The 23,080-nt window shown below is 50.4% G+C and overlaps 2 protein-coding genes and 1 long non-coding RNA gene across 5 annotated transcripts in view; 2 read left to right on the top strand and 1 right to left on the bottom strand.

Moving 5' to 3' along the window:
• The window catches only part of tmem178a (transmembrane protein 178a), a 5,387-nt gene extending 5,124 nt beyond the window's left edge, over positions 1-263 (top strand). Inside the window, exon 4 of the mRNA XM_076051403.1 lies at positions 1-263. This exon is cut by the window's left edge and continues 2,247 nt beyond it. The gene's annotated coding sequence lies outside the window, so the exon portion shown is untranslated.
• A 549-nt stretch (positions 264-812) lies between these two features.
• On the top strand, positions 813-23,054 carry sos1 (son of sevenless homolog 1 (Drosophila)). 3 transcript variants are annotated; one of them, XM_076051398.1, is made up of 23 exons: positions 813-1,556; positions 2,555-2,680; positions 3,492-3,623; positions 3,815-3,979; positions 4,245-4,454; positions 4,548-4,691; positions 5,052-5,162; positions 5,409-5,507; positions 7,552-7,679; positions 10,327-10,988; positions 13,369-13,450; positions 13,546-13,662; positions 14,008-14,111; positions 14,266-14,488; positions 14,845-14,964; positions 16,164-16,326; positions 16,704-16,821; positions 17,401-17,573; positions 18,342-18,458; positions 18,570-18,843; positions 20,889-20,924; positions 21,931-22,052; positions 22,171-23,054. In XM_076051398.1, the coding sequence occupies exons 1-23, from the start codon at positions 1,470-1,472 to the stop codon at positions 22,624-22,626; spliced, it is 3,969 nt and encodes a 1,322-aa protein (XP_075907513.1). In that variant the 5' UTR covers positions 813-1,469; the 3' UTR covers positions 22,627-23,054. The 3 variants fall into 3 exon arrangements, with proteins under 3 accessions (XP_075907513.1, XP_075907515.1, XP_075907516.1); XM_076051400.1 differs by lacking the exon at positions 20,889-20,924; XM_076051401.1 differs by lacking the exons at positions 21,931-22,052; positions 22,171-23,054 and adding an exon at positions 21,591-21,890.
• Positions 20,848-21,474, bottom strand: LOC142904971 (uncharacterized). The gene is made up of 3 exons (XR_012929482.1): positions 21,397-21,474; positions 21,014-21,059; positions 20,848-20,981 (listed from the first exon to the last, which is right to left on the bottom strand). It is a non-coding gene; the product is annotated as an uncharacterized LOC142904971 (long non-coding RNA).
• Positions 23,055-23,080: the final 26 nt, after the last annotated feature.

Genomic DNA, 23,080 nt, shown 5'->3' on the forward strand with positions numbered 1-23,080 from the left:
TCAACAAACTTCCAATAGTCCCTCTGTGTCCTGTGCTCTCCGAAACACCCTCCTCTTCATAGCCCCCGACGTCCCTCAGCCCTACATCGTTGGTCTGCTGGAAGCATCCCGGCGACCCCCACTGCAGTCCACCACCTTATAAACCCCTACGTCATCTGCAAATAAACAGAATTAAGATCTTCAGAACGGTTCAGTTTCTTCTCATGACTTTTGTAACCGTTTAATGGAAGTATAGTGATGTAATAAACTTCAGTATACACATACGAGCTGTTCTGTTGTAATTTTACTGCAGCCATTAGGGTCTTTCGGGTTTTTCGTGTTTATGATTCCACTGTTCAGCTATAATAGTACCCCAGTCATTGTTTTCATGTGAAATCTATCTATTTGGGTAAAAGGTGGATTGAAAAAAAAAAATTTAAAAAGCCTTTTATCTGAGAAACCTTTAAGTTCCTTACGTGCAAAATATACAAAAATGCCAAAAACTAAATAACAAACGAACGAACGAACACATTTTTATCCCTCTGCCACAACAACAAAACATTCTCTAACTTTTTCCGCATCTTCGGAAAGTCGCAAAATGCGGTTTGTAAAAACAGATTGAAAATCAACCCTTCCCACTTCAAACATTTTTTTTTCTGATAAAATACTTCTTTGCACTCTGTACACGTCTTTTCTAAATGCAATACTGAATGTGGCCATTGGGGAGCAGCACATATAGCCTTTACCCCCGCCCGAACCTGCAGCTGGAACAAAATACAGTCGCTCCGGAGCCCCGCCCATGGTCGACACAATCTCCTCACTGCGCATGCTCCCCTTCACAGATACGGCGGCGGCGCTGCCTGCCAGAGTCACAACAAACGACAGACGCTCATCGCGAGTGGCCGTCGGCCGCTGATGGTTTTCAGAGAGGCCGGCTATCAAACGCACACTGAGGGTGTCCCCGGGGTGGCGGCCCGCCGGAGAGTCACGGTTCAGCGTGGATACCCACGGATATCCGGGTAACCCTGACGGTGTAGCCGCACACCCGGAGCAGTGACGGTAGTAGCTAGCAGCCAGCCAGCCTCTAATTGACCCGCCGTCGGTGCTTCTTCACACGGCTGCGAACGTCAGACCGCAGGCTAACAGGCTAGCGCTGCCACACAGGCGGCTGTTCGGCAGTGTTAGCTAGCCGCGCCACGGTGTCCCGATGCTGCACTATGACTGTTAGCGGTCGCCACGCTTCAATCGCTTTGAGAGCGCCCATCGACCGCCAGCCGCTGAGCTAACTCACGGCTAGCCGGCTAACACCTGGCCGCCGCCAGCGCCAGCCAGCCAGCCACCGAGGATGGTCACTGTGACGGCAGCTGTTCTGGACGGACGGCCTACCCCCGCTCACAGCAGCACCGCCCTCCCAGCCGGTCCCGGGCCGCGACTCCAGCCGTTCATGTAAAGCCGGGGATTGGTGCGTCCGGCCCGCAGCAGCAGCAGCCATGCAGGCGGCGCAGCTGCAGTACGACTTCTTCAACGAGGAGAACGCACCGAAATGGAAAGGCCTGCTGGTCCCCTCTCTGGAGAAGGTACACACACACACACACACACACACACACACACACACACACACACACACCGTCCTGTAGTGGTTCCGACAGTTCTCTTCTCGGTTACATGAGGAACAGACGAGAGGTCCCAGTCTGTCTGTTATAATCCATCACTGAACCGAGATAGTGGGTTCGGTTCGTGTGAGACCCGCCCACACCTCCAGCAAAGCACCTTTGAAGTCCACCTGAGACTGGGCACTGTCTATTTCCTACTCAGCGAGGTGCTGAGAAGGTCTTGTTAAATACTGACTGATACACTAGCTGACTGACTAGTAGCTAGCGAGTTAACTAGATGCTAGCTTGCCCACATATCCGCAAAAGTCTGCTGAACCTGAGTATTGATTGATATCATAACAAAACCGATTGAAGCTGATTTGCAGCTCGATGATGTACTTTCACATGCCACGCGCCAGGTTTCACAGGAATGGAAACAATATCGGCTCATAATAATAATAATAAAAAAAGAAGTAACAATTTATTGTTCATTTTATGGCTTGTGTGTCATTGAACATCAACAACAACATGGCTGAGGATGTGATCGAACCAGGTCACTGCAGCACTTTCACACTTGAGGTGGACTTTAAGAAAAATAAGACTGATCCTTCCTGAGGGTTCTGTGTTGTCTCTTTAACACACACACACACACACACACACACACACACACACACACACACACACACACAGAGCATAACAATGATAAACTGCCAGACCCGAAGTCACAACATTGAACACACGAGTTGCAACAGATGGATCAGAATGCAGTTCCTTCAAAAGCACAGAAGGGGGCGTTTCGTCTCAGTGGATGTTGCCTGGATGCAGGCGGTCCACTGCACTGATGATCCAGGTGTTGTCACCAGTCACTGTGTGTTGAATCCACACTATGATTGGCTGTTTTTTTCTTTCCCACTGGAAAATAATTGCCAGTCCAGTATCCAGTTCTTATAATACATCCTGTGTGTGTGTGTGTGTGTGACTAGGTGCTGAACCAGGTGCACCCTAACCTGGTCTCCCAACAGGAGGCGCTGCAGTACATCGAGGAGCTGATCCTGCTGCTGCTGAACATGTTGTGTCAGGCTCAGCCACGCACTGTACAGGATGTGGAGGTAACACACACACACAGAGGAGCAGCAGCAGCCTGCAACACCAAGTCCAGACATCTAAAATTAGGAATTGGTTTAGTTCACTACATCATCACCTGTGTTTGTTTCATTAGGACGGCTTTTAAAGTAAAGCACAAGCTTTAAATAGTGTTTGATGAATATATATATATATATATACATATATATATTTTTTTAAAATAGCAACACGCTCACTATTCTCAGCCAAAAAACAGGCTTGAAAAGCACCTGTGGACACCAGCAGGTAAGCAATGGTCTGCATCAGTATCAGAAAAAAAACACTGTCATTGTTTTACACAGCAAAATTGGATCGCTGCTCCTTCAATAATGGTGCCTTTAAACAGCAACTTCAATAGTTCATAAAAATATTTTACTACAAAGTTAAAAATGAAATTAGTCATGCAATTATAAAATACCATAAAATAGTGCAGATGAACATAAAGTGGCAGATTAGAAAAAGTGCAAGTGGAGAGGGTGAAAGCAGTATTGTGCTTATCCCTGCTTCTGCACAATTGACTGCCTTTTGCACATCTGCTCGTTTGTTTGGTGCGTACAGACTCACTTGAATGGTCCTTTAATTACTGTGATTAATGTATCCTTTATTCTTTGTGTTGTTTTTGGTGCTGCTACGGCGTAGTTTCCCAAATTTAAGATCAATAAAATGCATCTGTTCTATTCTATTTTGAATAGTGAAAAATGATGAGAACTGAAACAGCAAGTCGTGCAATGTGGAGAGAAAGAACTGATTTGTCAATAAGCCTGATGAGTTAACCCACCGGCTGTGCTTGTGTTGCAGGAGCGAGTTCAGAGGAGCTTCCCTCACCCCATCGACAAGTGGGCCATCGCAGACGCTCAGGCCGCCATTGAGAAGAGGAAGAGGAGGAACCCGCTGGCGCTCCCGGTGGAGAAGATCCACCCGCTGCTGAAGGTGCGGCCCGCCTGCCTGCCACCTCCCTCGTCTTCCTCATCTTCCCTCCTTCACACAGCTCATTACCGCTCGTGTGTGTGTGTGTGTGTGTGTGTGTGTGTGTGTGTGTGTGTGTGTGTGTGTGTGTGTGTGTGTGTGTGTGTGTGTGTGTGTGTGTGTGTGTGTGTGTGTGTGTGGCCGGCCGCTCCCAGGAGGTGCTGGGTTACAAGATCGACCACCAGGTGTCAGTCTACATGGTGGCCGTGCTGGAGTACATCTCGGCCGACATCCTGAAGCTGGCGGGGAACTACGTGAGGAACATCCGCCACTACGAGATCTCCCAGCAGGACATCACCGTGGCCATGTGTGCGGACAAGGTAACTCACACACACACACACACACATGCACATTGTGGTGAGACCATAGTAAAGAAAAAAACGTCTGTGGAGGTTCTCAGTCGCCCTAACGGTAGAAGGTGTGAAGTGGAGGCTGCTGGTCTTGTTCATGCCACCTTGGAGTTGTTTGCATAGTAAAGAAAACGGCAACAGTGGTTTGAGTTGTTGACGGACACGAGAGAGAGCAGGCAGTGAAAGATGACTTCTCTGTGTCCACTCACCACCCGGCTCCCCCCTCTGGGTGCAGGTGCTGATGGACATGTTCCACCAGGACGAGGAGGACATCAGTGGCTTCCCCCTGACGGACGAGGAGCCGTCGGCCAGCGAGGAGCAGAGCTACTACGAGCTGGTGAGGAGCTTCATGTCGGACGGCCGCACCTACCTGAGGCAGCTCAACCTGCTCATCAAGGTCTTCAGGGAGCCCTTCGCCTCCTGCCCCATGCTCTTCTCTCAGCACGTACGTGTTCTCCTCCCAATCCTCCCCACCCTCCCCCGCCCGGTCACGTGATCGGTGAGCTGACCCCAACCCGCCGTCTGATGTGGCTTTCAGGATGTGGACAGCATCTTCAGCCGCATCGTCGACATCCACGAGGTGACGGTGAAGCTGCTGGGCCTGGTGGAGGACACGGTGGAGATGACCGACGAAGGAAGTCCTCATCCTCTGGTGGGAAGCTGCTTCGAGGACCTGGCTGAGGTCCGTACTGTGTGTGTGTGTGTGTGTGTGTGTGTGTGTGTGTGTGTGTGTGTGTGTGTGTGTGTGTGTGTGTGTGTGTGTGTGTGTGGCCACCTGTTGTTCTAATTGTACTATTAAATAAAATATTGAATCTATATTAAATATGTATATATCAATAATATATTAAATGTATATTAAACATGCATAAATATATGTGTACATATATTTATATATATAATATAAGTGTATATATACAGTATGTAGTATGTCCATATAGTCTACATTTGTATTTAATTGACTCCTTGCTCTGCACTGGTGACACGTGCAATGACAATTAAGTTGAATCCATTATAATCTAATGTTGTCTGATATGACGGACAGGAAGTGGCCTTTGACCCCTATGAGACGTACACTCAGGACATCCTGCGCTCTGGTTTCCCAGAGCACTTCCTGTGTCAGGTGTCCAAACCAGGAGCTGCCTTCCACCTGCAGGTAAGCCCCGCCCTCCCTGGGTCATAGGTCATCTTCTTCTTCCTCTTCTTCCAAGAGTGAGTGAAGAAACGGAAGGGGATGGAACCTGCAGGCTGCATCGGCATCATCGGTTACCATGGGTGTCTGTCTGGGTTGCTTCTCCTGAGGCGACACTAAATTACCCCTAAATCATCATCAGAATAATGAAAACACTAGGGAATGCCACAGGGAGTGAACTTGATTGCCTGTGTGTGTTTCTGTCTTCAGTCCATCTGTGAAGGCTTCAAAGAGGCCGTCCAGTACGTTCTGCCCCGCCTGCTGCTCACACCTGTTTACCACTGTCTGCACATGTTTGAGATTCTCAAGGTGAGTTTGCTACACCTCCACTATACCTGTACTACACCAGTACTACTGCTCTGCTCCACCTGTAATACCACCTCCTACACCTGTACTAACCCTCTGCTACTCCTCTACTGAACTTGTACTACCTTTCTGCTACACCTGTACTAACCCTCTGCTACACCTCTGCTACTCCTCTACTGAACCTGTACTACCTTTCTGCTACACCTGTACTAACCCTCTGCTACACCTCTGCTACTCCTCTACTGAACCTGTACTACCTTTCTGCTACACCTGTACTAACCCTCTGCTACACCTCTGCTACTCCTCTACTGAACCTGTACTACCTTTCTGCTACACCTGTACTAACCATCTGCTACACCTGTGCTACTCCTCTACTGAACCTGTACTACCTTTCTGCTACACCTGTACTAACCCTCTGCTACTCCTCTGCTACACCTGTGCTACTCCTCTACTGAACCTGTACTACCTTTCTGCTACACCTGTACTAACCCTCTGCTACACCTCTGCTACTCCTCTACTGAACCTGTACTATCTTTCTGCTACACCTGTATTAACCCGCTGCTACACCTGTGCTACTCCTCTACTGAACCTGTACTACCTTTCTGCTACACCTGTGCTAACCCTCTTATTCATCTCTGCTACACCTGTACTATCCCTCTGCTACACCTGTATGGCCCCTCTACTGCACCTATACTACCCTTCTACTTCACCTGTACTACCTTTCTGCTACACCTGTATTACACATGTACTAACCCTTCCGCTACACCTGCACTACCCTTGTACTCCACTTGTGCTACACCTGTACTAATTCTATGGTACACCTGTACTTACCCTCTCCTGCACCTCTGCTACACCTGTACTACACCTCTGCTACACCTGTGCTATCCCTTTTCTATACCCCCGCTACACCTGTACCACCATCCTGCTACACCTGTACTACCCCCCTTTTACACCTCTGCTAAACCTGCACTACCCCACTTTTACACCTCTTCTACACCTGTACTACCCTTCTGCTACACCTGTGCCACAGCTTCACTGGTTGTATAGACCAAGACCAAGACCAGGTCCAGCCCTGAGACCATTTATCACGGCCCACACAGGAGTGGCCTCCACCCTGACCCCTCCCAGTAGGAGACTGGTTTTAGGCTGGTCTGCTGGCCTGGAAGCTGCTGCTGCTGCTGCTGCTGCTGCTGCTCTTTATTCCCGGCAGAGGTTAAAACCTCTGAAATACCTCCAGTCATGTTGGACAGATTATTCCAGGGTCGGGGGCGGGGTCAGGCTGAGGGTTTATCCTGATCTGGTTCTGATCCTGGACTCTGAAGGAACAGGAACACAAGATGTTTTCGCTGCTGCTGCTGGAACTACAGCCAGATATCTGCTGGCTACTGAAGGGCGCCATATGTCCTATTCCGTGTAAGTTGGAGCAGGTCTGGGGGCCCATTCAAATTCCAGGTGCAACTGTGGCACTTCAGTCTCACCGACTGCTGTGGTGATATCAACAATTTCAAGGAAGACATGTTTGTGCTTAGTTTGTCTGAAGTGATTTTTAAAATCAAAGATTAAATGAAATTATTGAAAGTATAATCTACCATATTGTTCCGTCTCGCTCATCAGTAAGGCGACGTCTAGCGCTAATGTCGGCGTTCTGCAGCTTGCAGGCAAGAGGTTGACCCACTGGTCAGGTGTTGTGCGAGTCCTGGCCCACGTGGAGCTCGGAACGTCCTCCCGCTGTGCTCCGAGTCATCTCATAACACCCCCCTCCCCTCCACACACACACACACACACACACACACACACACATACACACACACACACACACACACACACACATCCCAGGGGCCCAGCTGTCCCACCAGGTGGGAGCTGCAGAGAGCTGCAGGCCCATGCAGCCAATTCACTCCTGACGATGCTGTCTGATCCTTTGAACGCACTGCCTTCCTCGGTCCTGGTCCTGGTCTTGGGTGATGTGATTGTCTAACTTCCCCAACACCCCCACCCCACCAAACACACACACACACACACCCACCACCCTGGTTTCTCCCTGCAGCAACTGGAGGAGCGCAGCGAGGACGAGGAGGACAAGGAGTGTCTGAAGCAGGCCATCACGGCGCTACTCAACCTGCAGAGCAGCATGGAGAGGATCTGCTCCAGAAGCCTGGCCAAGAGACGGCTCAGGTGAGTGTCACCTGACCTACCCTGCCCCTCCACCCCAGCACCACCCTCCCTACCCCCTCCTCAGGTTCAGCCAGCGGGGACCTTCATTGGGGGAAAAGGTGCTGCTGCTGCTGGTGGAAAAAGACCTGCGTGTTGGTGCAAAAGTGGGCTAGCAACTTGTGCTTAACCTACACACACACACACACACACACACAGTCCAGCCTGTGGGACTCCTCCCATCCTCCCCGTTTTCCTCTCTGGACATAAATAGACTGGGAGGGAGGGCGGGGGGAGGGGACGTGGGGGGTCGGGGGGGGGGGGACGTGGGCGGTGCAGGGTGTAGAGGTGCTGCTGCTGCTGCTGCTGCTGCCGCCGCCGCCGTTGTTGGAGGGAAGTGACGGCAGAATCTGGGCGGCTCTGCTCGGCCGCTCATTGTCCTCACTTTGCTGAGAAGAAAAGAGTCGTGAGAGGGGAAAAAAGCTGCTGCTGCTGGGGGTTGGAGTGAAGTTTAGCGTCGACGGCGCCCTCGGCCCCCCTGAAGACGGAGACAACAGGAAACCCTGTCGGATGATTGACAGGTGGATATGAGGACGTAGGTGGATTTCGCTTTTCTGCCCTCCAGGTTTCGTAAGACGATGGCGTCGGTCGGTAGGTGGCTGTAGTTGGAGACTGCGGTTAATTTGAGGCTGTAGTTGTAGGTTGGTGGTTGGTAGTTTGTGGCTGTAGTTGGAGTTTGAGGTTGATTTGAGGCTGTAGTTGAAGACTGGTTGGCTTGAGGCTGTAGTTGAAGACTGTGGTTGGTTTGAGGCTGTAGTTGGAGGTTGGTCCTCGACTGTAGTTGGAGGTTGGTCCTCGACTGTAGTTGATCCTCGACTGTAGTTGGAGGCAGAAAAACTCAGAAACTACTCTGTTTTGAGATTGACCGCCGTTCAATTGGACTTCGCCGGTTCAGTGGGTTGTCCTGCTGTGACGCCTGCTAACAATGGTGTGTGTGTGTGTGTGTGTGTGTGTGTGTGTGTGTGTGTGTGTGTGTGTGTGTGTGTGTGTGTGTGAGAGAAACTGGCAGCCAGTTGCAGGACTAACAGGAAGTGTGTGAGTGACAAAAGGTCTGGCGGCAGGTCTTCTGTTGACAGCTGGCTGGGGGTCCGACTGTGGAACCAGGAACTGGACTGACCACTGGGGTCCGGCAGAGGGTCCAGCTCCTGACCCGGTCTGGTCCGGTCCGGTGGGGGAGGGCAAGGTTGGCCCTGGCTGCTGCTGCTGGCGTCCTCATGCTTGTTGAGAAACGGCGAGTTAACATACCTGAGGGGTTTATGCTGTAAACTGATTAGTGAACAACTGCTGCTGATGGAGGTTTACAGTGTGTCGCTGTGGCTGGAACAGTGAATTTACACTGTGATTGCACTCTGTTACTGTGTTTCCACAGTGTCATGTTGCAGAGCTTTACACAGCTGGCCACTTAAGTTTAACTTAACGTTATTTTTACATATATATTAATTGTGCTTTTGTGCAATAGTCAATCTGAACTGATCGGCGTGTAATGCACAGTGTCCTAGGCAAAGGCCCGTCGTTGAGTCAGTGGAGGCGGCACTGCAGTTGTTCAGTTGTTGCCGGTGTGTTTCTTCTCTGTGGAAACTTGCACAAGCTAAGATGCTACATTTAGCTTTTGCTCTGCGCCAGCTGAGCTGTCCACCAGTCCAGTGTCGGTTGTCCTGGTGACTTTGCCCGGCAGTGGAAATGCTGATCCAGTTACGACTCCAGTCTGGTTCTGCTAGAATGCGAAGCAAAATTCCGAAACAAACGTAACATAATGTTACTCGGCTGATTTCCCCAGTGGACCCAGAACCTGGCGACTGCCCCGTTCAGTAGAAACAGTGCGTCCCTGGGTCTTTGTTTGAACCGATGTTGGAGTCGTTCCCGCTGTGACCTCACTACCCTGGTTTGTTCAGATCAGAGCAGAACTCATCTAGCGCTCACAATGAACCGTCAGAGATAATATCAGAAGTTTGGCGAGTGGTGATTCCTGTCGCTAACGCTAGCTGATGTGCTACATATCTGTTTGCTACCCACCGGTCTCTGTTGATCAGTGAGGTTTGTGTTTTCGTAGATTCTTGACCTTAAAGGTCAAGTGTGTAGTATTTGGAGATTTTGAAGAGAAACGGCGACATCAAGTGGTTAAATTTGAGATTGCGGCGTTCTTTCTCTCACCGTCCCTCTCAGTGAGGTGCGGTGGCACAAACCTGGATACCTCGTCCACCTTCTTCTTTGTTGGTTTATTTGAGGACGCCAGCGTTCACGCCAAACACAACATCCGCTGCCACGCCGCTGGATTGTCCACACCAGGCTTCCTTAGAAATACGGTGGTGCAAGATGGCAGCTAACTGGGAGCAAAACCTTTCATCTATGTATATTCTTCTATATAAATAGGAACCGTTCTAAGGGTAGGAATACCAAATTACTTGAATTGGACTGCGAGCACACACTTTTATTAATGTATTCATGGGCAGTATGTTAAACCTTCACCAACATAAAAATCTTATATCAGGTCAAATTTAAGCCTTAAGCATTGTTTCCTTCAACCATCGGCACGAGTTGATCTGCCGGCTGCTTCCAGAACCACTAACCAAGCCGACTCAACTCCTCCCTCCGTCTCTCTCCTCCCCTGCAGTGAGTCGGCCTGTCGATTCTACAGCCACCAGATGAAGGGGAAGCACCTGGCCATCAAGAAGATGAACGAGATCCAGAAGAACATCGACGGATGGGAGGGCAAGGACATCGGCCAGTGCTGCAACGAGTTCATCATGGAGGGCACGTTGACCCGCGTGGGCGCCAAGCACGAGCGCCACATCTTCCTGTTCGACGGACTGATGATCTGCTGCAAGTCCAACCACGGGCCGCCGCGGCTGCCCGGCGCCAGCTCCGCCGCGGAGTACCGGCTGAAGGAGAAGTTCTTCATGCGCAAGGTGCAGATCAACGACAAGGACGACAAGGAGGGCGAGTACCGGCACGCCTTCGAGATCATCCTGAAGGACGGCAACAGCGTGGTGTTCGCCGCCAAGTCGGCCGAGGAGAAGAACGGCTGGATGGCGGCGCTCATCTCGCTGCAGTACCGCAGCACGCTGGAACGCATGCTGGACTCGGCCATGATGCAGGAGGAGAAGGAGGAGCAGATGAGGCTGCCGGGGCCCGAGCTGTACCGCTTCGCCGAGCCCGACTCGGAGGAGAACGTGGTGTTCGAGGACAGTGTGCAGTCCAAGTCGGGCATCCCCATCATTAAGGCCGGCACCGTCCTCAAGCTCATCGAGAGGCTCACCTTCCACATGTACGCAGGTGAGAGCTGGCGGGGGTCTCGGCACGTGAGAGGAAGTGAGGTCACACAGGTGAGAGCAAGTGAGGTCACACAGGTGATGTCACACAGGTGAGAGCTGCTGGGGTTACACCAGGTGAGATCATACAGGTGACATCATAGCAGGTGACAGCTGGTGAGGAAACTACATGATTATTACATGTGAGCAGGTGTGTGTGTGTGTGTGTGTGTGTGTGTGTGTGTGTGTGTGTGTGTGTGTGTGTGTGTGTGTGTGTGTGTGTGTGTGTGCGCGCGCGTATGCATGTATGTATGTATGTGCGTGTGTGTGTGAAAGCAGTTTTCCTGTCTAGACTAACAGCACACACATACATACACACACACACACACACACACACACACACACTAGCCAATGGAGTGTCAGAGTGCGGTGTAGGGGGCGGGGCTTCTATTTCAGGACTGGGCTTCCTCCTGATTGTTTGTGAGGCCTCCCCCCACCCCCCCCTGCTTCTTCCTGTTTTTACAGTCACATGACGTCATCAGCTAATCTGATGCTGGCGGCGTCGCTGCAGTGACGTGGGTTCCGGCGAATCAGAAGTGGAGTTAGTGGACGAGGGGACGGCGGCCGACTGAAGCAGTTGGCAGCAGACGTGGTCCCGTTCGTCCTGGGAGTGAAATGAGCTTTTTTTCTGTTTTAGGTTGGATTTTGTTTGGAATACAATATTTAGGTAGAAAATAGAATCTTCCAGCCACATTCACAGCTCAAACAAATATTTCCACAATTGTCTCTTCAAATGTTGAAGAGAAAAAAAAAGGACTCTGCTTTATGTTGCATCTTTTTTGTTTGTTTTTTTGCAGCCACAAATCAGGTTCGACTTAAAATAACGCTGCTGTCAATCAATCAATCAATCAATCAGTCAGCTTTTATTTGTACTGTGTGAAATCACATCCAGAGGCATCTCAAAGCGCTTTCTACAATCCGAGGAAAAAAAACTAACTGGGCCCCCAGAGCAAGCAAGGTACGACAATGGCCAGGTAAAAAAAAAAAAAAAAACCCTGTGGGAAGAAACCTAGGGCAGATCCAGACTCCAGAGGGCGCTCATCTGCCAAAAGAGAGAAAAATAGAAGTAGCCAGAGAGGCAGACGGGCCAGAGTGAGTCTCTGGGTTAACATCAAAGCTCTCACAATATACGTAGATGTAGATATATAAGAATAAATAATTCGAATCTAGAAATACAGAAAGACACACATTAGTATATGCGGTATATCAATATAAACATGTAGATGTATATAAATAGATGTTCATAATGGCACACGATCCACGGCTAAATCAAGTCCTAGGTCCTGGTCTTGGTGGTGAAGTCTACTGTTCAGTGAGCTGACCGTGTCTGCCCCACGCTCTCGACCAACAATGCTCGGCAGAGCCAAAATATCAGCCAATCAGAAGTGGAGCTGAGCTGTGCTGGGCGGGTCTTTGTCACACTGAGGCTTATTTTCAAGATAATCAAGAACCTGGGCAACTGCAGTGTTGCTGGAGGTCAGGATGGTCTGAAGTTCTCCGGGTCGCTGGCGGCTTCAGGAAGGGCCTGTTGTGTTGCGTCGGTTCGCGTTGTGTCGCACGTTGTGTTGTGTTGCTGGCTGTGGTTCACACACAAAGTCAAAGTCCCAGTTCAGTCGTCATTGCTGTGAAGCTCTTCTCTGCCTCTTGTGGGAGGAGAAACGCAAAGCATTACAGGGACCCTGTCCTTCCACCTGTGCCGCTACCACTGACGCACACGCACACACACACCCCCACACCCCCACACACACACACACCTCAGCCAGTCAGGGAAGCCGGTTGCTGGAGCCTCTCCTTGTTGTTGAACAGACTCGTTTGAAGCAAAAACGTCGATTTCTTTTTTTTCAGAGCGCTTAAAGTTGTGCCGAAGTTTGATGATTTCAAACTAGATCAAAAGTTTTTTATTGAATAGACTGAAAGCACCAGAATTGTCCAAAAGGCCAATGGACGGTAGGGAAGAGGCTCTCAGTCGCCTCCCTTGAAGGCGGTTTTGGCCTTGGAGCGCGTCAACAGTGGAGGTCGAGTCTTTGCTGCAGTGGAGGACAGAAGGACTCCTGATGGGAAAACCTTTAGGAGGCCTCCTGAAAGTTGTGAACGGGGGAATTAATGGCCTGAAAAATGATTAGTCATAAGTTTTTCTCTGGTTTTACCCCTCATGCACAATAATTCTCTGAGCGTCGTTTTTATGAGAAGAAAGTGAGGAAGAGATGGAAAGATTTACTGACCAAGTCCGTGGTGCCTCCAAAGTCTTTTTTGGGATAAATAAGTGAGCACTGGTTTTCTTTCTTCTTCTTCTTCTCCCTCCTCCTGCCTCAGTCATTAACATCGCTCTCCGTTTCCTCCCTCAGATCCAAACTTTGTCCGAACATTTCTGACCACCTATAGGTCTTTTTGTAAACCTCAGGAGCTGCTGGACCTGCTCATCGAGAGGTGAGAGCCCCCTGCTGGACAGCGAAACCCTCACACTTTTGCATCTCTGAAGTCACCTCTTCAGACGCCTAACCCCCCCCCTCTGCGGCACTAAGGTTCGAGATCCCCGAGCCGAGGCCCAGCGAGGTGGACCAGATGGACGGAGGAGAGCAGCCCGTCAGCGCAGAACTCAAACGCTTCCGCAAGGAGTTTGTGCAGCCGGTCCAGCTCAGGTAGCTCACTGAACCACACCTGCACCTGTTAGCGTTCACCTGGAGTCACTCCATCACACCCTAGTACGCCCTCCGAAACCAGTAGTCATCAGCAAATGGGTCATAACACCGCTGGATCAGCGCTTGTTCCAGTGTGCAAGTGGTCCCAGAGCGGGGACGGCTGCATGTTTGTAGACCGGTGGAGCCCCCTGGAGGCTCCTCCACTGAAGTGCAGGCTAGTCTGCTGCACGGGCAGTGCCGAGCTGACACTCGCGCCCTCTGATTGGGCAGTCGTTGGATCCTCTGCAGAGGCGGACACACAATTGCCAAAGGTCAGAGTGTGATGTCATGATGATGTCATCGCAGGGTGCTCAACGTGTGCCGCCACTGGGTGGAACATCACTTCTACGACTTTGAGATTGACGCCGAGCTGCTCGGGCGACTGGAGGAGTTCATCGCCTCAGTCAGAGGTACGAGCTGCACCGCCTGCTCCCTGAGGCCCCGCCCACCTGCTCCCCGAGGCCCTGCCCACATCTCCGCCCGCTGTCACCTCACCGTCTGCTAATGACACTTTGTTTGCGGGTTTTTTGTTTTTTGTTTTTTGTTTGGGGGGTGGGGCTGCAGGCAAGGCGATGAGGAAGTGGGTGGAGTCCATCACCAAGATCATCATGAGGAAGAAGCAGGTGCAGGTGAGCGCGCCCAGCCACAGCATCACCTTCCAGAACCTGCCGCCGCCGGTCGAGTGGCACATCTGCAAGCCCGGAAACAGCGAGCCGTTCGACCTGATGACGCTGCACCCCATCGAGATCGGCCGCCAGCTCACCCTGCTCGAGTCCGACCTCTACAGGTGAGTGACCCCCCTCCCTCTAACCCCGCCTTCCACCCTCATCATCACCCGCGATCTCCCCCCACCCTCCGCGTCGAGGCCCCAAACCTCTTGGTGAAATCCACGGTGAAACTGAAATGAGTTGAATTCCTTTATTGTAATTATACAGTTATTACAACAAAATTTAAAAGTGCCTTCCTTCGATACATACAGTAAATTAAACTAAAAAGCAATAAATGTGAGTAAAACATAACTAATAAAACCATAATAATAAAGAAATGTGAATAAAAACTGGTTCCAAAGGTTGCTGCTCGTAGTGGAGCCCCCTAGAGGCAACCCACCAACCTGTCTGAGCTCCCGGTTTCTCTCCCCTACAGGGCCGTGCAGCCGTCCGAGCTGGTCGGCAGCGTCTGGACCAAAGAGGACAAAGAGATCCACTCACCCAATCTGCTGACGATGATCCGACACACCACCAACCTCACGCTGTGGTTTGAGAAGTAGGTGGTCGGGCCACGTCTCCACCTCTCTCTCACTCCACTGCAGAGAGCGGACATTCAGGCCTGCCGTTCTGCTCCTGCATTTCACGTCCCTCTACCCACTAGTGCCACCTGCTGGACGTCTGTAAAACTACAACAACATCAGAATCACTCTGAAATACAGTCATCCCTCGTTTGTCGAGGGGGATACGTTCTAAAAATAACCCGCAATAGAAATCTGCGAAGTAATCAGCTTTATTATTTTTTTTTTACAGTTATTATACATGCTTTAAGCCGTAAAAAAAACCCTAACCACACACTTTTATACACTTTTCTCAGACAGGCATTAAAATTTTCTCACATTTCTCTCTTATTTAAACACTGTCAAAGTTCAAACTTTTGCGCTTTAAAAAAAAAAAAGTATTAATATTAGTAAATGAAACCAAAGATCAAAACAGAGTTCCTCTGACGGTGCCTCTTTGTCCTGTCGCCACTCCGCTGCGCCAGGACAAACATGAACATTTATGTAAATCTGGCTCGCCGAACGCATTCTGTACTGTACAGGAGACACTGCACGGAGGAGATTGATTGACAATGGTGTAGTAAAGTACAGTCCTTTAGCCAATCAGGACGCAGAACACATGTCCGGTTCTCCCTTAGCCAATCAGGACGCCGAACACAATGCGCGTTCGTACTGTACGCTGTAACAAAAAAAAAAGAAAAAAAAAAGCATGCAAAATTACACACACAAAAATCCGCAAAACAGCAAGGCCGCGAAAGGTGAACCGCGTTATAGTGAGAGACCACTGTACCACTTTGAGTTTTACAAGTTACAATTTTGAAAGGTCAGGGTTAGGACCTTGCAGGACCAGAACGGGGGGGGGGGGTCTGAATCTGCAGTGCTCAGGGTCTGCAGACACAGGCTCCTCCTCCTACCGGCCAAAAGGTCAGACCTGTTCAGACATGAACTTTTCTCTGGGAATTTAGCGTCATGGCTAAAAAAATTCCATCCACCTACATCCCATCAGAAAGTTGGAAAGTCAGTGAGAACAAGACAAAGAAATCAGAAAAGTAGGAATGAACATAGACCACTATGAGCTTTTTTTCTCGGTCAAAAAACCAGGTTCGACCTGTTCTTCTCAATGGAAAAGAGTGATCAGACTGAATTTGCACCGACTGTCTGAGCAGTTTGTTTAGTGTGTGTGTGTGCGTGTGTTCAGGTGCATCGTGGAGACGGAGAACCTGGAAGAGCGAGTTGCGGTGGTGTCGCGTATCATCGAGATCCTGCAGGTTTTCCAGGAGCTCAACAACTTCAACGGGGTTCTGGAGGTGGTCAGTGCCATGAACTCCTCCCCGGTCTACCGACTGGACCACACCTTTGAGGTAACAGAACCTGCGGCTGCCTCGTTTTGTGATGATCCTGGTTGGGGAAAAACTGCTGTGACATGTCAAAATTCCAACATCGTCCAGCATCTTTTTGTCCTTCATGTCCTTCAAATGTGAAAGGTGATGGGCTACTCAGCTTGGTTAAAATGAAAGTGAACATATTAAAGCTTGTGGGAAAATCCATTTTCGTTCCGAGTAGGATTTTCTGGATGAAAGGTCGTTCGCGTCTGTCATGTGAACCTTCTGCGCCTTCCCAAAAACTTTTTTTGTATGGAGCTTCATCATGTACCTACCTTCACGTTTGCTGTCGTGCTGTGGAAGATGTGGAAATGAACTACAAATCTTTTTTTCCCTCTTCTTCTTCTTCCTTCCAGCAAATCCCGAGCCGTCAGCGGAAGATCCTGGAGGAGGCTCACGAGCTGAGTGAAGACCACTACAAGAAGTACTTGGCTAAGCTGCGCTCCATCAACCCCCCCTGTGTGCCCTTCTTCGGTAGGTTGCCCACGTTGCTGTGTGTGCTTGTAGAGGTCAGAGGTCACGTGGTTGTCATGGATCCCCCGGGGGTCCAATGTGGTGGCTCATTCATTCCAAAGTAGTTGCTCACCCAGTGCAGACGCCGAAACTGGCCATGGCTTCAGCATTATACGACAACCATATAGCATGTAGCGCTTCGCAGCATGCCGATGGAACTCCCATAATGCGTCGCAATTCATTAGCCAATTAGAACGAGCTGAGACACGGCAGCAGCACATACGATGTTGTGGCAATGTAAATCTCTTTTCTGGCCTTCATCATTTTTCAGAAAGACTAAACTAACTGAAAAAAATCTGCAATAGAAAGATGTTCTGAACTGTTTAAGGTCAAAGGTCGTCCTGCCCTTTTAGTGGCATTTCTTTTTGTTTCGTGGTTTGTTAGGGAAAATGCTTTTTTGGCCAAATGGGGTTTTGACTGCAGTATCTCGAGTGGCCACTGGAAAATAATTGCTAGTCCAGTATCCAGTTCTTATAATACATTGTGTGTGTGTGTGTGTGTGTGTGTGTGTGTGTGTGTGTGTGTGTGTGTGTGTGTTAGGAATCTACCTGACCAACATCCTGAAGACGGAGGAGGGGAACCCCGACTTCCTGCGGCGACACGGCAAAGACCTGATCAACTTCAGCAAGAGGAGGAAAGTGGCTGAGATCACGGGGGAGATCCAGCAGTACCAGAACCAGCCCTACTGTCTGAAGGGCGAGGCCGACATCAGGGTCAGTTTGCGCCGCCGCATCACTTCCTAGTCACACCACCGAGGTCCCTGCGACCCTTCTTAAAGGTCCAGTGTGTACTATTTGGCTTGATTATGATTTTTCTATTAGCTTATAAATACTGCCCATAGATACATTAATAAAATCGTATAATTGCAGTACAATAAAGGTCATTTGGTTTCCCAGCCCTAGAATGGCTCGTATAGAAATATGAAAATATACATAGAACAAGGGTCTTGCTTCCAGTTCGCTGCCATCTTGCACCGCCATATTTCTAAGGAAGCCTGGTGTGGACAATCCAGCTGCCTGACAGCGAGTTTCGTAATTTGGGTGACTGCTCTCGCCTTCAAATGAACAAACGAAGGAGAATGTGGACGAGGTATCCAGTCTTGAGTGCACAGCCCACCGTAGTTCACTGGCAAACTCAGGAGGGGGAGGGAGAGTGAAAGACGCTGCAATCGTTGATGTCGCTGGGTCTTCTTGAAATCTCCAAATGTTAGACACTTAACCTGTAAGATACAGAATCTACGCAAACACAAACCTACTGACTGGCTGATAGTCACCAGGCTTCGAATCTGATCTCTCTGACGGTTCATTATGACCACCTGACAAGTTCTGCTCGGATCTGTACAAACTAGCCGCTTTGTAACCACTTGATGTTGCTGTTCCTTCTTCAAAATCTCCATATATAACACACTTCTCTCTCTCTCTCTCTCTCTCTCTCTCCCTCTCTCTCTCTCTCTCTCTGGTGTGTGTGTGTGTCTGGAGCAGAAGTTCTTTGAGAACCTGAACCCCATGGAGGACATGACGGAGAAGGACTTTGCCGACCACCTCTTCAACAAGTCTCTGGAGATCGAGCCGCGCAACGTGCGCTCGCTGCCCCGCTTCGTAAGCTTCCTTCCCGTCTTGTTTTTTAAGGCCTCGTGCTTCAGGATTTACCCCCTGGTGGCGTAACTGGTGGTAAATTCCTGTTGTCCCTCCCCCTCCAAACCTCTCCAGGTGAAGAAGTACACCTGTCCGCTCAAGTCCCCGGGGATCCGGCCCACCTCGGCCCGGCCCGGCACCATGAGGCACCCGACGCCTCTGCAGAACGAGCCCCGCAAGATCAGCTACAGCCGCATCCCCGACAGCGAGGCCGAGGGCGGCGCCGTCTCCGCCCCCAACTCCCCGCGCACCCCGCTGACCCCGCCCCCGGCCTCCGCCGCCTCCAGCTCGACGGACGTCGGCAGCGTGTTTGACTCTCCGCAGGGGCCCAGCAGTCCCTTTCACTCCAGTAAGACCCGCCCACTAAACCCGCTGACCCCCTCACTGACCCGCCCACTGACCCGTCTTGCCTGTCTCAGGTCTTCTCGGTCTTCAGACTAACCATTAGGCCTGGGCGATAAAACGATTATGATAATATTCACGATTAAAAACTCCACGATAACGATGATAAATGCATGAGCTGTTATTTCGATAACCCAACCAATCCCACTTGAGAGAAACAAGCGCGTGCTAAATGAACAGCCAATCCCAGCAGAGAAACAACGGCGTGCCTCCTTCCCTCCACCCGCCTCCTCTCGCTCACAACAACTCAGATGGGAGACACACACAACCGTCCGCTAAATCTAGTTATAGGAACATGTAGAAATGAGTAGCGAGGAGCAATCAGAAGTCGAGGGAAGTGAAGAAACTGTCCAAAATGTGCCTGAGAACTTTACCCCTGACACCGAGGGTGAGGAGGAATCTGAAAACGTCCAGCAGGATGAAATAGTGGCGAAGAAAGGCAATACCAGTTCGGTGATTTGGAATTGGTTCGGCTACCTCAGGTCCGACAAAGTACAGTGCAAATTATGTCGGAGAACAGTCCCAAGCAAAACGGGAAACACCACGAACCTCTCCCAACATCTCAAGAAGTACCACGATAAAGAATCATATGAAAGCCAGAGTTTAAGTTTTCATGCTAGCCTCCCCGCAGGTAATGCTAAAAACAACGCACTGCTGGGAGTGTGCTGCATGATACTCCCGCTAGCAGTAGCAGTAGCCTAGCTAGCGACAGTGCTAAGCAAACAGTTGCTCGTCAAACAACAATACAGTCAGCCTTTAACGCAGCTACCCCGTACAAGAAAAAAAAACAAAAACGATGCAGTACAGAAACACAACCAGAGCAGTGACGTGCAATATTGTACTGTCTGTCTGTACCTCTTTTTATTTTTGTTTTTATTTTATTTAATCAGTTCAGTACACTACCTCTAAAATGTTTGAGAGATGTTAAAAACAAGACACATAATCCTCAACATTCAAGTTATTTTATTTCAGTACATCTAAGATGTAAAAAATAATACAAACATCTTGGTTCTGTCGGGTTGTTGTTGAATGTTTTGTATTGTCATACATTCTAACAATAAATATATCAAAATAATCCTTCTGGTTTCTTTGCGGTCCAAGGAGAATACTAATATTAAAACTATTATTGATTAAAAAAAAATTCATATCGTGATAATTATCGACATCGAGCAATATAAGAAAACATATCGTGATAAAAAAAAATTGCCATATCGCCCAGGCCTACCCACCATCTCCTTCCTTGTTGTTCGCAAAGCAAACTTGTTTCATGATTTTCCGACGTGCGAAAAACGTTTTATGTACTTGCGTCTGAAGAAATGAAAACTCTAGCTGCTCCAGAGCGCCACCCTAGAGGTAAAAAAAAAAAATACTTAAATGACCTTAGCTCTCTCCAGGAAGATTGTAGAGACATGGGACAAAAACCCCATGCCTTCCTCGTTTCAAGACCCATATTTCATGCGCTCTGACCTTTGACCCCTGACAAAGGTCAGACAAAGTGAGCTATTTTCACTTGTCTGAAAACAATGTAAAAGCGCAAAAGTAAGCAAGTGTCACACAGTCAAGACCTTCATGATTGAAAGTTATTGAAATTGTTTTGATAAGTTTTACCATTTTCGTTTTATGGCCCTTTTAAGTTGCAGTCCACTTCAATCCACCTAGAATCACTCAAAATCACCCTGAAAACACCATAAAACTAAATTGCCCCCTAGTGGCCACGAGGCCTTGGCGGGCTCAGTCCTTTGAACACTGCTTGCAGCTTTAAGTAATTATTTTTTCAATTAATTTCTTAGTTTGTTTTTTGGGGTGGTTGAGTGGTGAAAGGTCCGGTCATTGCAATCTGATTGGAGCACAGCGGCACTGCTGTGATGGAGGGGGACACTGTAGCGCCACCTAGATGTGACTGTTGATCTGCTCCACCGACATGAACAGCACTACTCCTTCACCTCCTTCTCCACCTCCTCCTCTCACCGTTTTCTCCTTTTCTCCCTGCAGCCGCCGACAGCATCTTCTCTCTGCCTCATGGCCCACGTTAGTATTTCCCTCCACCCGTCTGTCCTCCACCTGTCTGTCTTCCAGCTGTCTCAACTTCCACCCGTCTGTCCTCCAGCTGTCTCAACCTCCACCCGTCTGTCCTCCAGCTGTCTCAACCTCCACCTGTCTGTCCTCCAGCTGTCTCAACCTCCACCTGTCTGTCTTCCAGCTGTCTCAACCTCCACCCGTCTGTCTTCCAGCTGTCTCAACCTCCACTCGTCTGTCCTCCACCTGTCTGTCTTCCAGCTGTGTCAACCTCAACCCGTCTGTCCTTCACCCGTCTCTCCTCCACCTGTCTGTGTTCTACCCGTCTGTCTTCCAGCTGTGTCAACCTCCACCCGTCTCTCCTCCACCTGTCTGTGTTCTACCCGTCTGTCCTCCAGCTGTCTCAACCTCCACCCGTCTGTCCTCCCTGTCTCAACATCCACCCATCTGTCTTCCATTTGTCTCAGCGTCCTCCTGTCTCAACCTCCACCCGTCTGTCCTCCCTGTCTCAACCTCCACCTGTCTCAGCCTCCCCGTCTCAACCTCCACCCGTCTGTCCTCCCCGTCTCAACCTCCACCCGTCTGTCTTCCATTCGTCTCAGCGTCCTCCTGTCTCAACCTCCACCCGTCTGTCCTCCCCGTCTCAACCTCCACGCGTCTGTCCTCCACGTGTCTAAGCCTCCGTCCGTCCGTCCTCAATTATCTGTCTCACCTCCACCCATTGGTCATCCACCCGTCTTTCCACCGCCTGTGTCAACCCTCAGCAGTCTCACTGTGTGTGAGGAACTGATTCAGGATCAGCGGGATTCACGCACGCGCGCTAAAGCTCCTGTTCACTCCCCCACTCCACCCTGTGTCACTCCCATCAACAATGATCAGCTGATCATGTGTGTGTATGCATTTTTTGTATGGTAACTCCTGTGTGTGTGTGTGTGTGTGTGTGTGTGTGTGTGTGTGTGTGTGTGTGTGTGTGTGTGTGTGTGTGTGTGTGTGTGTGTGTGTGTGTGTGTGTGTGCAGGGTCGTCTTCGGTCTCGTCCATGGTGAGTTTGAGTCGTGGCTCTGACGACCTGGTGGTTCCTCCTCCGGTTCCTCCTCGCCGGCGCCCGGAGTCGGCGCCCGCCGAGTCGTCTCCCTCCAAGGTGCGTGTTGCGTGTGAGTCAACAAAAGTGTTTTGAAATAAAAAAAAATCCAAACAGGAAGTTGACTGTGTGTGACGCGCGCCCCCCCCCACCCTTTCCATCCCCCTTCTCCTTCCAGATGATGTCCCAGCTGGACAGCCCCCCTGCCGTCCCCCCTCGCCAGCCCACCTGCAAGATCCTGCCCCCCCGCTACCCCTCCTCGCCGCCCGACAGCCCCCCCTCGCTGCCGCCCCGGGAGCCGCTCAGCTCCCCCCTGCACCTGCTGCCCCCCCCTCAGGGCCGCCGCTGCGAGCTGCTGCCCCAGGCCTTCTTCCCGCCCACCACCACCGCCTCTTCCTCCGTCACCTGCATCAGCTCCACCTCCAGCTCCGCCTCCCCGCCCCCCCTCCCCTTGTCCCTCAGCCCCTCCCCATCCTCGGGGAAGATGCCCCTCCCCTCCCCGCCCCTGCCTCTGGCCCCCCTGGACGGCCCCCCTGTGCCCCCCCGACACGGCGTCCCCAAACTTCCCCCCAAGACCTACAAGAGGGAGTCTCTGAGCCACGCCCCTCTGTTGGACACGCCCCCCGCACTGTGATTGGACCACGAGGAGGCGGGGCTAAGCAGCCAACACCACAGCTGATTGGAGGGTTGAGGACTCTACTCAACGTTATCACTCGCTTTTTTTTTTTGAAAGGCTCAGAGACTTCGATGGATTTTTTTTCTTTTTTTTTTGAACATGGTGTGGTTTGTTTTCATTTCTGCTCAGAGAGGATTGTGGGTAACCGTAGGCCAATGTGGGACCCCCCGCAGGCTCAGGGAGGAGGGGGTTGCCAGGTACTGATGGCCATGTTCACGAAGACGTCAACGAATATGATTGTAAACAAGGGAAAAAAAAAAAAAAGACATTCAGCTGCCTTATTCTGTCAGGCGACAGGGGGCGCCGCAGAGCACTAGACTCTTTCCTTACATGATGTGTTCATTAAGTGCGTGTGTGTGTTGTGTGTGTGTGTGTGCGCATGCGTGTGTGAGGAAAAAAAACAGCTGATTCT

The sequence above is a fragment of the Nelusetta ayraudi genome, unplaced genomic scaffold (assembly GCF_046127955.1).
Source record: "Nelusetta ayraudi isolate G7.1 ecotype Tasmania unplaced genomic scaffold, CSIRO-AGI_Nayr_v1 ptg000134l, whole genome shotgun sequence".
Taxonomy (NCBI): Eukaryota; Metazoa; Chordata; class Actinopteri; order Tetraodontiformes; family Monacanthidae; genus Nelusetta; species Nelusetta ayraudi.

What these genes read in the sequence shown, in the direction of transcription:
- sos1 (XM_076051398.1), top strand. Translation starts at nt 1,470, where the DNA reads ATGCAGGCGGCGCAGCTGCAGTACGACTTCTTCAACGAGGAGAACGCA. An exon ending in GAGCTGCCTTCCACCTGCAG is followed by an intron (nt 5,163 to 5,408) that starts GTAAGCCCCGCC and finishes TTCTGTCTTCAG; the next exon opens with TCCATCTGTGAAGGCTTCAA. An exon ending in GTTCATCGCCTCAGTCAGAG is followed by an intron (nt 14,112 to 14,265) that starts GTACGAGCTGCA and finishes GTGGGGCTGCAG; the next exon opens with GCAAGGCGATGAGGAAGTGG.